Here is a 12,115-nt window from a genome sequence, read left to right as displayed (position 1 = left end):
CTTCCTGGAACCCCCAGGCCCCCCCCTCCTCGCTTCCCCAGCACCCCCAGAGCCCTCCCCCATCCTGCATCCCCCACCCCTCCCTCCTGCCCCCCCGATCCTGATGCCAGCCTGCCCCCCCCCCCAGATCATGAACAAGGGGAAGGTGTTGAAGGTGGGACGCCAGAAGCGAGATGCTGGCCAGACCCTGGTGGTGCTGCCTCTGACCATCACCACGGACTTCATTCCTTCCTTCCGCCTGGTGGCCTATTACACAATGATGGGCACCAACGGCCAGAGGGAGGTGGTGGCCGATTCCGTGTGGGTGGACGTCAAGGACATGTGTGTGGGCACGGTGAGCGTCCCTGGGTCTCGCTGTGTCCATCTCGGGACTCTTTCTCTGTCTCCGCCTCTCTCCAAGCTTTCGAAGCCGTTTCTCTCCGTCGCTCGCAGAGCTCCTGTGTCTTCCCCTTCTCCTTCCCGTCTTCTCTCTCCGTTTTGGTCTCAGTACCTCCCTCGCTCCCAGGCCTCTCCCCGCCCTTGACTTTCTGCTCGATGCTGTTTCCACGCTTCTCCCTTCTTCCCTCCCTGCCGCCGCCTTTCTCTCCTTCCAGACCAGCCCAGGACGCCCTCTGTCCTTGGCTGACCAAGGCTGGGGTCTCCCGGGGCTGACTTCTCCCTCTCCCCCCTCCCCCCTCCCCACAGTTGGTGGTAAAAAGTGGCAGGAAGGAAGGAAAGCCCCATGTACCTGGACAGCAGATGGCCCTCAGGATCGAGGGCAACCAGGGGGCCCGGGTGGGGCTGGTGGCCGTGGACAAAGGCGTGTTCGTGCTGAATAAGAAGAACAAGTTGACTCAGAGTAAGGTGCGCCCCCATGTCGCTGAGGTGGTGAGAAGTGGCGGAGGCAACGGGGTGGCGGCGGGTGCAGGGATGGCACTGGGGAGCATCGACCACGTGGGGTCGGGTGGGAGTGGAGCGCAGAGGACACAGGCGTGGGCATGGGTTGAAGTTCAGGCTACAGATGGAAACGTGGACGGACAGGGTCCAGGCTGGAGGTGGTCGTGGCAATGGGCACGGGCTTGGGTCCAGCAACTGTGCACTCCGGATGGCCCACCGTGGACAGCCTGGGGTGCGCTGGCGAGTTGCCGCAGGCGCCGCGGGACTGGCGTCAGCCGGCCTTGACCACCCCGCGCCCTGCAGATCTGGGACATGGTGGAGAAGGCGGACATAGGCTGCACGCCAGGCAGCGGGAAGGACTATGCGGGTGTCTTCAAGGACGCGGGGCTGGACTTCCAGACGAACAAAGGCCTGAAGACTGACCCGAGGGCAGGTGAGGAGGGGGCCAGCAGACGTCCGGGGTGGGGCTGCGCTTCCACCTCCCAGATGGCATCAGGGCGCCCTGGGTTCAAGTCCTGCCCCCACCACTATCGAGCAAATCACTCTCCTCTCCGAGCCTCAGTTTCCCCTGTTAAATCGGAGGGCTAACACCGGCCCAGCGGCCGCTGCGGGCAGTGAACGAAGGGCATGCAGTAGGTGCTTAATCCGTCTCATTCCCGGTCCACCTGCCCCTCAGATGCCGAGTGCCCGAAGCCCGCCGTCCGGCGACGCCGCTCGGTGCAGCTCATGGAGAAGCGGAAGGACAAAGGTGGGCGCCCCCGCCCTCGAACCTCGTCCGTCCCGGACCCCAGCCAAAGCAGCGGGAGGGGAAGGGCTGGGTTTGGGGGGGCTCTCCCTGCGGATGTGTGCTGCTTCGGCCCCCCGCGCCCCGCCGAGGGCGTGACCGGCTCTGCGCCCCCACAGCGGGCGAGTACAAGGACAAGGAGCTGCGCAGGTGCTGTGAGGACGGCATGCGGGACAACCCCATGAAGTTCCCGTGCCAGCGCCGGGCGCAGTTCATCCTGCAAGGCCAGGCCTGCGTGGCCGCCTTCCTCGACTGCTGCGAGCACATCACCCGCCTGCGGCTCCAGCTCAGCCGCGACGACACCCTGGATCTGGCCAGGAGTAAGTCCCCGGCGGCGGGGGCGCGGGACCCCCGAGTCTGTGTGTGGCGGGGTGGGGGCGGGGCTCCCTGTCATTGGGGACTGGAAATTGAGAGAAACTATGTCATCAGTCGCAGGATGAAAAGTCACAGAAAAGAATGCTTTTGCTTAAAAACTAAGGAAACTTTCACAGTGGCAAAACAACACACACACACACATACACACACACACACACACACACACAAATCATCTTTATTTCTCTTTAAACATTCTCCACTTACAGAAAAACTGTCGTGCAGATTGAGAACCGTTTTCCCCTTGAACTGTTTGGTGCCCTGACTCCTAAACAGCTTAGTGTGGATTTTCTGGAAACAGAGATATTCTCCTAAAAACCACAGTGCAGTCATCGGAATTAGGATGTCAGCGTTGAGTCATTCTCGCTGTCTAATCCACAGCCCTCGCTCAAGTTTTCCCACTTTTTTTGTTGTTGTTGTTTCTTTGGTTTTTTGTTCGTTTGTTTCAGGTTTTAGTACTTGATAGGAAAAGGATCCAGCTCAGAATCACACATGGCATTTGTGTGTCCTGTGTCCTCCCTGCATCTGTCCGACCCCTGGTAGCTCCTCAGTCTTCCTATGACTTTCGCGTTCTTGACATATAAGAACATACAGGCCGGGCGTTTTGAGGGTTGTCTGGCAACTCGGGTCTGACGGTTCTTCATGATCGCATTTAGGTTTTGCGTTTTGGCAGGATTGTCGCAGTAGACAGGTTGTGTCCTCCTTGGTGCTTCACATCAGGAGGCACGTGACACTGTTTTGTCCCATTATCAGGGATGGGAGGCTTGGTCCCTTGATTAAGCTGGTGTCTGCCACCCATTGTAGAGTTCCTTTTTTAAACTTCTTTTAAAATTTAAGTCAAGATGATTTCCCCAAAGATCAATTTTCACTTAGCCTGTAACATAAGTTATGGATGGACGCCTTATATGGTAACACACAAGTGTGCTTTTTGGAGGAGCGGAGGCAGACTTAGAAATAAGTAGCCACCTCTCAAGGATAGCTGTTGCCAAAGTGGACAAATATTTCTCGGTCCTTCCAGCTGGAAAGCTAGCAGCATCCCCTTCACCCCCACCCAGCCTCAAAAGATGCAAAGATTCCCAACACACCTGAGCAAAGGACTTTAATCGCTTTGCAAATGATAATGACTAGGCATGTTGCTTTCTACTCCAGTGACATAGAGACCATTACAAAGAGGAGACAGGGCTACTGAGGAAGTCAGACAAGACAGTGGGCTGCTGGGACACGGTTTTCAGTACTGTGTATTTTGTCCCACCAGTTGGCGGTGAGACAGAGGGTTGCCGTGACGTCGGCACCCCGAAGGTGCTTTGATGGGTTACTCCGGAGCACGAGTAGGTTCGGGCATCCCACCCACTTAGATGTCAGACCCAAAGCCAGGTTAGAATCTGCCATCGTTTGTGTGGAGAGCACAGCCCGGCTGAACCCTCTTCAAGCCCAGGCTTGTTCAGCTGCTGATGGTGTCTAGCTGGCCGTCAAGGCCACCACCTCCTCAGGGTCTCTAACGAGTTGGGAACCTCTCTGCTTACCCGGCTGCTCTTAGGACCCCCGTAACCTCAGACACAGCAGGCACAGGGCCACGAGGCCGAGATGCCTTTACAGGCTCACAAAATGCTTTCATTTCTTTGAAAACCAGAGCGGGGGAAATGGATGTTACCCAGCCTGGATTATTTTTTCCTTTATACCGGCACAGTTGTAAAATAGGGCTTTGAATGTTTTTGTGGAGGCAAGAGCCCTGAAAGACAAACATGCCTGGGCCCCCCAAAAGTCATCACATGGTCATGGGCATGTTTAACTGCTAGGAGCCCCTCCAGGTCTGTCGAGGTGAGTGTCTAAGGGAACTGCAGGGGAAGAAGGTCTGTTCTAGACCCAGATCGCTTCCCACCTTCCCAGGTGACCTGGATGAGGACGTCATTCCAGAAGAAGACATCATTTCCCGAAGCCAGTTCCCTGAGAGCTGGCTGTGGACCATTGAGGAGTTAAAAGACCCAGAGAAAAATGGGTGAGGCTGGGATGACACCCCCCCCATTCAAGCCACCCCCGAGCCAGTTCCTACTGACACCCAGACAAGACCATGTAATTTGCATGCACCCATCCCTCTTTTCGGAATACCGTGGAACCCCATAACCCAGAGTTGGGCTCCTCCACGTGCCCACCCTTCTCCCCCCAAGTCTGTCTCTTGGGCCCCCTCAAACCTGTTGTCCCGCACCCCCACGTCTACTCCATCCAGAATCTCCTCGAAGACCATGAACGTGTTTTTGAAGGACTCCATCACCACCTGGGAGATTCTGGCGGTGAGCTTGTCCAACAAGAAAGGTGAGACGTGGTGGCCCCGCCCACAGGAGGCAGGATCCCAGAGCCCCTGGGCATTTTCCCTGCCCAAACAGACCCTCTGTTTCTCTGGTGACTGACATTCTGTCCCCTGGTTACTGGGTGATATAGTCAGTGCTTTTTACTCTTTAAATTGATTTTATTTTTAGAGTAGTTTTAGTTTCACAGAAAAATCGAGCAGAAAATACAGAGGTTTCCTGTGTACCCCCTGCCTCCCCGCACACAGCCTCCCCCACTGTCAACATCCCCCACAAGAGTGTGCATTTGTTACAGTCAGTGAACTTACACCGACACATCACCATCGCCCCAAGTTCATAGCTGACATCAGGACTCACTCTCGATGTTGTACATTCTGTGGATTCGGACAAACGCACCATGACATGTTCACCATTGTAGTATCATACAGAATAATTTGCAACCGTATAAAACCTTTAAAGAGCTGATGTCGACACAATAGTGAGTAAAGCAATTAAGAAAAGATAAAAGAGGAAGCAAGATGAAACGGGGGATTGAAACACGGGTGGTCAGATTGTGAAACGTGGCAAGAAGGTGTATGTGTCCCCTCGCCTCCGACCAGACCCGAGGAGGACAAGCTAAATGTGGGTGGCTTTTAGGGAGGGCTGGGAGTTGGATGAGGAAGGGGAGGCACTGACTTGGAGTGCACATTGAAGTGGGTGCCGAAAATGTCAGTCATCAAGGTAAATAATATTTTAGGGCAATAGTTTTTAAAAAATCAAAGCGAATGCAAAAAAAAAAAAATATCCAAATTTTAAATAGAGACCAGAGCCATGCCGACCCATACTGGAATTCGAGGCAAGAGGAAAGCTGTGTGCCCCATACGCAGGTTTTATATACATTTTAAAGGTTAATTTTGTCCCAGAGCATTACATTTGTCAAAGAGCTGGTGTATCAAAACTCACAACTTTAAGTGTAAATAATTTATTCATACCCAAGCCAGAATGTATTATACTCTATCAACATTTTGTTTTATTATTATTTATGATAAATTATATTTTATTATCATTTTACTTTCCCGGCTTTGAGATTTCCAAGATTTGCTTATCTTGTTTTTAGTGGAAGGAATCGAAATTGGCAGTTTCATTGAGCAAGGGATGATCTCGAGTGACGTCACATACACAGGGGCACATAGTTTTCCTTTGGTCTGAGACGCAGCACAGCTCGGCACGGTTTTAGTGGGTGGCCCTTATCCCCATTCCAAGGCAGAGCCTCTTCCTATTTACCTGTTGTAAATTTTCATTAGCAAAAAAATTCTTGCAGCTTGGAGAAAAAGAGTTGAAAGCCTCTGGTTAGATCTTGCCTCTCAAAGCCTGTTCCCTTGACCAGTAGCAGTCTGTTAAAGTAGCTTTACCTGCGAGTTCGTTAGAAATTCAGAACCGAGGACACCCCCTCCTGACCCACTGAATCACAGCCTGCCCTTTAACGCGACCCCCAGAAGGTTTCCACGTTCCCCGAGGGACCATGTAATTTGCGGGCGTCTGTCCCGCACCAGCGTCTCCGGCCTCGGCGGTAGGGCGCTTCCCCGTGCAGTGCAGGGTACTGAGCAGCCCTCATGGCCTCTACCCGCTAGATGCCAGGAGCACCTGCCGTCCCCAGTTGCGACGTCCAAAAATGTCCCCAGACCTTGCCAAACATCCCCTGGAGGACAGAATCCCAAGCAGCCTTTGGCTTTAGATTCTGCTCTCTGTGTCTTTCTAACATGTTCCCACCGTCACTGTCTTGCCAGGCACTGTTTCAGCTCTCTGCATATTATCACGTTTAATGCTTACGACAACCTTATGAGGCTGCTACTGTTTCCTCCTACAAATGAGGACACTGAAGCCGGAGAAGGGAGGTGACTTGCCCCCAGTCACCCTTTCAGAAATCCCATCGCAGAGCTTCAGAATAAATATTCAGTGTCGTAGAATAAATATTCAGTGTCGTAACCAGAGGAACTTGGAAATCTTAGACTCCTGAGCTATAGGAACTGAAGAGTCAGTTAAAAGCAGGGAGCTTCCTGATTCTAAGTGCCTGGCTTCTCCCAGGTCCTCCCTGGGCAACTGTGTGACCTTAAGCAAGTCACTCAACCTCTCTGTGCTTGTCCATAAATCGGGCGTGATAGATATAGTACCTACTCAAAGCGTTGGCAGGGTTGTTATGAGTTTATATGCGTAAAGCCCTTATAATAGTGCCTGGCACGTTACAAATGCTCATTGAGTCTGAGCCGGTATCAGAGTTGAAAGTCATTCCTTTTTCCGTTCTTTTCCCATCTCATTCAAAGAGAAAGCTAAGTCCAGTGCAAGGACGCCTTTACCTCCTCTCCAATTCTTGTTTCGCCTTTTTTTTTGTTTTGTTTCGTTTTTGTTTTAACCAATAGAGAGCAAATGCTCTAGCTTCCTGCAGGCGATGCGGACGAGCTGGTGGTTTAACAAACCCGTTTTGCTGTCCTCGAGGTCAACTCCTACTTATGTCTCAAGAAGCTGCTTTCTCACGTACAGCAGCGATATCAAATTAATTCTGAGTTTAAAAAAAAAAAAGTGAAAACAAATAATAGGTAAGAAATAGTTCCAGTGACTATAGCAGACACCCCGAGAGCAACGAGTAAATGTAGGTTGGAAAATAAGGATTTCGTTCAAGCTTCTGAATATAATTTTTCTTTTGCCATTGAAGATTGAGCAAAAAAAAAAAATTCTTAGTGGATTTATTAGTGTAAGATTATTTTTAATATGATAGTGTTTTACAAATTTCGCTTGCATGAGCACTTTGCTAAAATTTGATCTGATAGCTGTAGCTGTTGTATCGTGGTAACTACTGCGTTTGACATCATTTTCACTCAGCGTGGGTCAAGGCTGTCCAGCAGAAATAGAGTGTGAGCCATACGCGTCATTTCAAATTTCCTGGTAGCCTCACGAAAGAGGAGTGGGTGAAATTGATTTCGAGAACATATTTTATTTCACCCAAATTTATTCAAAATAGTATTGTTTTCACATTTTGTAAAAATCTGCAAGACCACTATCACACCAATAGTAATGAATCCGTTAACATTTAAGAATAATCTATTAGGGTCTCAACATTTGTAATGATTTCTTTTACTTCTATATGTGCTAAGCCTTCGAAATCTAGCATGTATTTTATGCTTATAGGGTATCTTGATTAAGATGTGAGCTTTTCGTTAGAAATACATCGATCTAGATTTCAGGATTCATTGAATTTACAGCTGAAAAAAGTCGATTGGCACACTCACATTATTCCAAGCATACTTTAAAAAGTTTTCCAATTACCGAATTAAGCATTGTTTTTAAAATCGAGATATAATTTACATCCTGTATAAGTACGATTTCAGTGGGTTTTTTTTTTTTAAGTATATTCACAGGCGTCAGTTTTGAAGTTTAAATCCGAGTTAACTAAAATGAAATAAAAGTCAAAATCCAGTTCCCACTCCAGCTAGCCACATTTCAAGTGCCCAAGCCCACATGGGGCTTGGGGCTACCATTTTAGGGAGTGCAGATATGAACCTTTCAGTCAGCAGCTGGCCTGCTTTCCTCCTTCACGTCCATCTATGAGTAAAATTACAAAGAAAATGGAAACCACCGAACCGTGGCAACCACCACCTGTAATTTACCACCAGTAACATGGCTTAATCTACGGGCTTCTGCAAAGACAGGCTGAGGTCTGGACAGCTCCCGTGGTCAGGGTTAAGCCCTGAGACCCTGGAAGGGGCAGGAACTTGGAGCCGAACTTGGACCCTATCCAACCTGCCCACCCCCTACCCTCAACACTCCCGTTGTTTCCCCCCCACCGGGCAGGGATCTGTGTGGCCGACCCCTATGAAGTCACAGTGGTACAAGATTTCTTCATCGACCTGCGACTGCCCTACTCTGTCGTGCGCAACGAGCAGGTGGAGATCCGAGCTGTCCTCTACAACTACCATGAGACGAAAAAGCTCAGGGTGGGTCCTGGGGGCAGCACAGACGTGGAGAGGGGCTTGGAGGGGGCGCCATGGCACCTGCCCTGACCTGAGACTCTCTCCCCATCAGGTGAGGGTGGAACTCCTCTACAACCCAGCCTTCTGCAGCCTGGCCACTGCCAAGAAGCGTCACCAGCAGGTTTTGACCATCAATCCCACATCCTCCTTGGCCGTGCCTTTCGTCCTCGTGCCCCTGAAGATCGGCCTGCAGGAGGTGGAGGTCAAGGCCACCGTCTTTGACTTCCTCCTCACCGATGGTGTCAAGAAGACTCTGAGGGTCGTGGTGAGTCTTTAGGGTACCTGCTTCCTGTCGTCCTTCAGGAAAGACTGCTCTTCCCCTCATGCTGTCTTCCCGGCTTGACGACCCAGGCTCTGAGACACTAGGAATGTCCAATGTCCAGCTCAGGCAGCTTAAGGGCCCTCAAAGTTCAAAAGCAGGGCCACAGTTAGTGTGAGTCAAGTGAGACATTCTCCTTGGGCATGAAATTTTAAGGGGGTGCCCCAGACCTCGGGAATAAAAGTCAATAATATATATTTATTTAAATATATTTTAACATCAAATATAATATTTTGTAAGATATTTCAGTATAGGAGTTTTCTTTTGACTTTAAAAATCTTGGGAAAACAAGTTTCAAAGACCAGATTTTATAAAGTAATAACATATGATGTGAGAACATGGAAAAGTTCTATTTTTACCCTTAAAATATATGTTAACAGTGATATTTCTACTCTTTCTCACAGTGTGGAGAACTTTCAAATATAATAGAATCATCAATAAAAAGGCTTTTATTATCTTTTATTAGTATTTTAAAGCAAAATGCGAAATCATAAACAAGACCACTAATATTTGAATGTAATAGTTTAAGAAATCAAAATTAATGCTTAAAAAAATCTGCGATGAACAAGACATCAAAATTTTAAATAGAGATGGGATCTAAGAGTGTCCAGCCAGGCAATATTGGAGCCTGAAACAAAAGGAAAAATGAGTGCCCCGCAGACCTGCCTCTGTATTTTTTATGGTTAATTTCCCTCCAAATTGATAAAGCGGTTGAAAAAAATCTTGAAACACTATAAGGAAATGTGTTAAAACTGCCAGTGTGGTTTTATGTTGAAATGTTTCATTTATACCCACACCAGAATTTATTAAAAAGTTTCACTCCTGGCTTTAATGAAAACACACCCATATTTTTTTCAACTACTTAATGTTCGAGAATAACATCGCCATGAAAAATAAATTGAAATATCGATATAGGGCACACATATTTTCTTTCACCTCGGGTGGGAAGAAAATGCAGTGGGGTGCCAGAGCCTTCGTGGCCAGCTGCGCCCGTGTCTTCCCAATCCCGCACTTACTGACACCGGCAGCCTGAAACCCGTCAAGGTGAGGACATTTACGTCGAGGAAATTGGCAGCGCTCTAAGTCAGGGTTGTTTTCTTCCCTGGGGAGCTGGATGCTAGATATTTACGAGCACACCATGGGAGGAAACCCAGTCTGCAAAGGAAAATCTGGGCATTGTTACCAGGTGAAAGGAGAGTGGATTCTGGGAAGGCAAAAACAGCCCCTGTCCACGAGAAAGATTTACCTGAAGACATGGGAGAGCTGGAGTTGGGCCTTTGGTATTACGATAGCTCCTGATTTAATGGAGCACTTACTGTGTGCTGGACACTGTGCCAAGTACTCGTGCACAATGTTTTATTTTACTCTATCATTTACTTTTTTATTATTTTACTTTGTGGATTTATTATTTTAATCATTTATTTTAAAAATCGACTTTTAAAATGTAATTTCATTTTTTTACGTATTTTCTTTTTCTTTCCTATTTATTTTGTTATTTTACTTCATTTGTTATTTCTATTTTTAAATTTTACTTTATAATTTAATTTTCTAAAATCTATTTCATTTTATTCTGTTTAACCTACTGAGAGGCACAGAATTGAAAACAGACTCTGGACCCAGACTACCAGGTTCAAAGCCCAGTTCTGTACTACTGGCTGTGTGACTCTGGGCAAGTTACTTTCCCTCTCTGTTCTCCAGTTTCCTCAACCTGAAAATGAGAGCGATAATAGTGATACCTACCTCGCTGGGTTGTTGTGAGTATTAAATGAGTTAACCTGAGTAAAGAAAACTTCTAGGGACATGAGAAGATTTCTAAAGGCTTCGTTACTTCATTATTATTAATCTATAATTTTGTCATTGATTTGCACAGTGATATGCGGTAGATGTTTGTATTGCCTCCTTATAAGGAAGGAAGCTGAGGCACAGAGAGGTTAAGTACCTGGCTCCCAGTCACACAGCTAAGACTGGGCAGATGCCATCAGGTCTACACTACAGTAATCCCCAGAGCAGTGCCCTGCTGACCAGCTGTCTGTCCGTCTGTCCTTTTATTCACTCATCTTCTTCTTTTCTCAACGCCGTCCAGCCAGAAGGAATCAGAATCAACAAAACTGTGGCCGTTCACACACTGGACCCACAAAACCTGGGCCAGAGTGAGTCAGCCGCAGGAGAGGCGCGAGGCCGGGTGGCGATGGGGGAGGGGGTGGCAGGAGGGGGCCGGTGCCATGGGTGTCTCCCATTCGACCGACAGATGGCGTGCAGCGAGAGGAGGTCCATGCTGCAGACCTCAGCGACCAAGTCCCAGACACGGAGTCGGAGACCAAGATCCTCATTCAGGGTGAGATGCCCTTGGGCCAGCCCCACGGGGCCTGGGAAGGTGTCAGGAGACCCCCCAAGAAGGAGGCCAGTTCCATCTAATTCTGGGAATACTTAACCATGGTGCCTCTCTCCTTCGCTTCAGCTAGAATAGTCTCTCCTTGATCTGTTGGTACACGGCTCCAGGTAGTATTCAGTTCAGCAAATAGCTTTACTGATAAGGAAACTTAAATGAGAAGCAATAGAGTTCAAGAGCAGAAATTCTGGAACTAATTGCCCAGGACGGAGGGCTGGGGTAGACAGGGCAGGAAGGAGCTGGAAAGGCGCCTTTCACCTGTGAGCTGTAAGGTTTGGGGGAGACACTTGGTTTCCTCATCTGTGACGAAGGTGAATCCGTGGGATCTGTATCTAAAGACTGTTGGGAGGATCAGATGAGGTGCCATACAGTGTTCTCTCGGAACAGAGCTTGGCAGATAGCTTCAAGCATTATATAAGTATTCATGACATTGTTCCTGGAATTATTTTACCACTGGTAAAACAAGAGGGCCCAGCTGTCCCTGACTCTTTGGCCCTGGCTGGTGAGAGCCTGGGAACACTGTGGGCAGCTCCGACCCTCCTCACCCCGTGGCGGGTCTCCTTGCTTGAGCACCGTCCTTTCCCTTGGCTGCAGGGACCCCAGTGGCCCAGATGACAGAGGACGCCATCGATGGCGAGCGGCTGAAGCACCTCATTGTGACGCCCTCGGGCTGCGGGGAGCAGAACATGATCGGCATGACCCCCACGGTCATCGCGGTGCACTATCTGGACCAGACGGAGCAGTGGGGCAAGTTCGGCCTCGGGAAGCGGCAGGAGGCCCTGCAGCTCATCGAGAAGGGTGCGTCCCCCGCCCCTTCCGGAAAAGCCCCTCTGAGCCCCTCTCTGAGCTCTCTCCTCCCCTGAGACCGCACCCCCTCTCAAGGTCCTACCCCTCCTCTCGGGCCTCCTGCTCTCCCCTCTTTGAGACCTTGGCCCCTCACCCCTTGGATCCCCTCTCTAGGCTCCCTCGCTCGCCAAGTCCCCCTTGCCCCTGAACCCACTTGAGAACCCTCGCCTCTCTGAACCCCCTCTCCTCTGAGAAGTCCTTACCTCTCCTCTGGTCCCCCCC

General features: G+C 49.5%; 1 protein-coding gene across 1 annotated transcript in view; it reads left to right on the top strand.

Annotated features, from left to right (window-relative positions):
• C3 (complement C3) overlaps window positions 1–12,115 on the top strand; it is a 29,424-nt gene that overhangs the window by 5,649 nt on the left and 11,660 nt on the right. Inside the window, exons 13-24 of the mRNA XM_023538603.1 lie at window positions 128–334; window positions 685–843; window positions 1,180–1,309; window positions 1,553–1,624; window positions 1,780–1,980; window positions 3,920–4,028; window positions 4,257–4,342; window positions 8,161–8,303; window positions 8,392–8,604; window positions 10,742–10,808; window positions 10,907–10,993; window positions 11,642–11,871. Of these exons, the coding sequence (XP_023394371.1) occupies window positions 128–334; window positions 685–843; window positions 1,180–1,309; window positions 1,553–1,624; window positions 1,780–1,980; window positions 3,920–4,028; window positions 4,257–4,342; window positions 8,161–8,303; window positions 8,392–8,604; window positions 10,742–10,808; window positions 10,907–10,993; window positions 11,642–11,871 (1,704 nt within the window). The remainder of the gene's footprint in view (window positions 1–127; window positions 335–684; window positions 844–1,179; window positions 1,310–1,552; window positions 1,625–1,779; window positions 1,981–3,919; window positions 4,029–4,256; window positions 4,343–8,160; window positions 8,304–8,391; window positions 8,605–10,741; window positions 10,809–10,906; window positions 10,994–11,641; window positions 11,872–12,115) is intronic.

This window comes from Pteropus vampyrus, unplaced genomic scaffold, assembly GCF_000151845.1.
Source record: "Pteropus vampyrus isolate Shadow unplaced genomic scaffold, Pvam_2.0 Scaffold226, whole genome shotgun sequence".
NCBI classification, from domain to species: Eukaryota; Metazoa; Chordata; class Mammalia; order Chiroptera; family Pteropodidae; genus Pteropus; species Pteropus vampyrus.
Note: the sequence above shows the minus strand (reverse complement) of the source record. Positions and strands in the feature narration are given on the sequence as shown.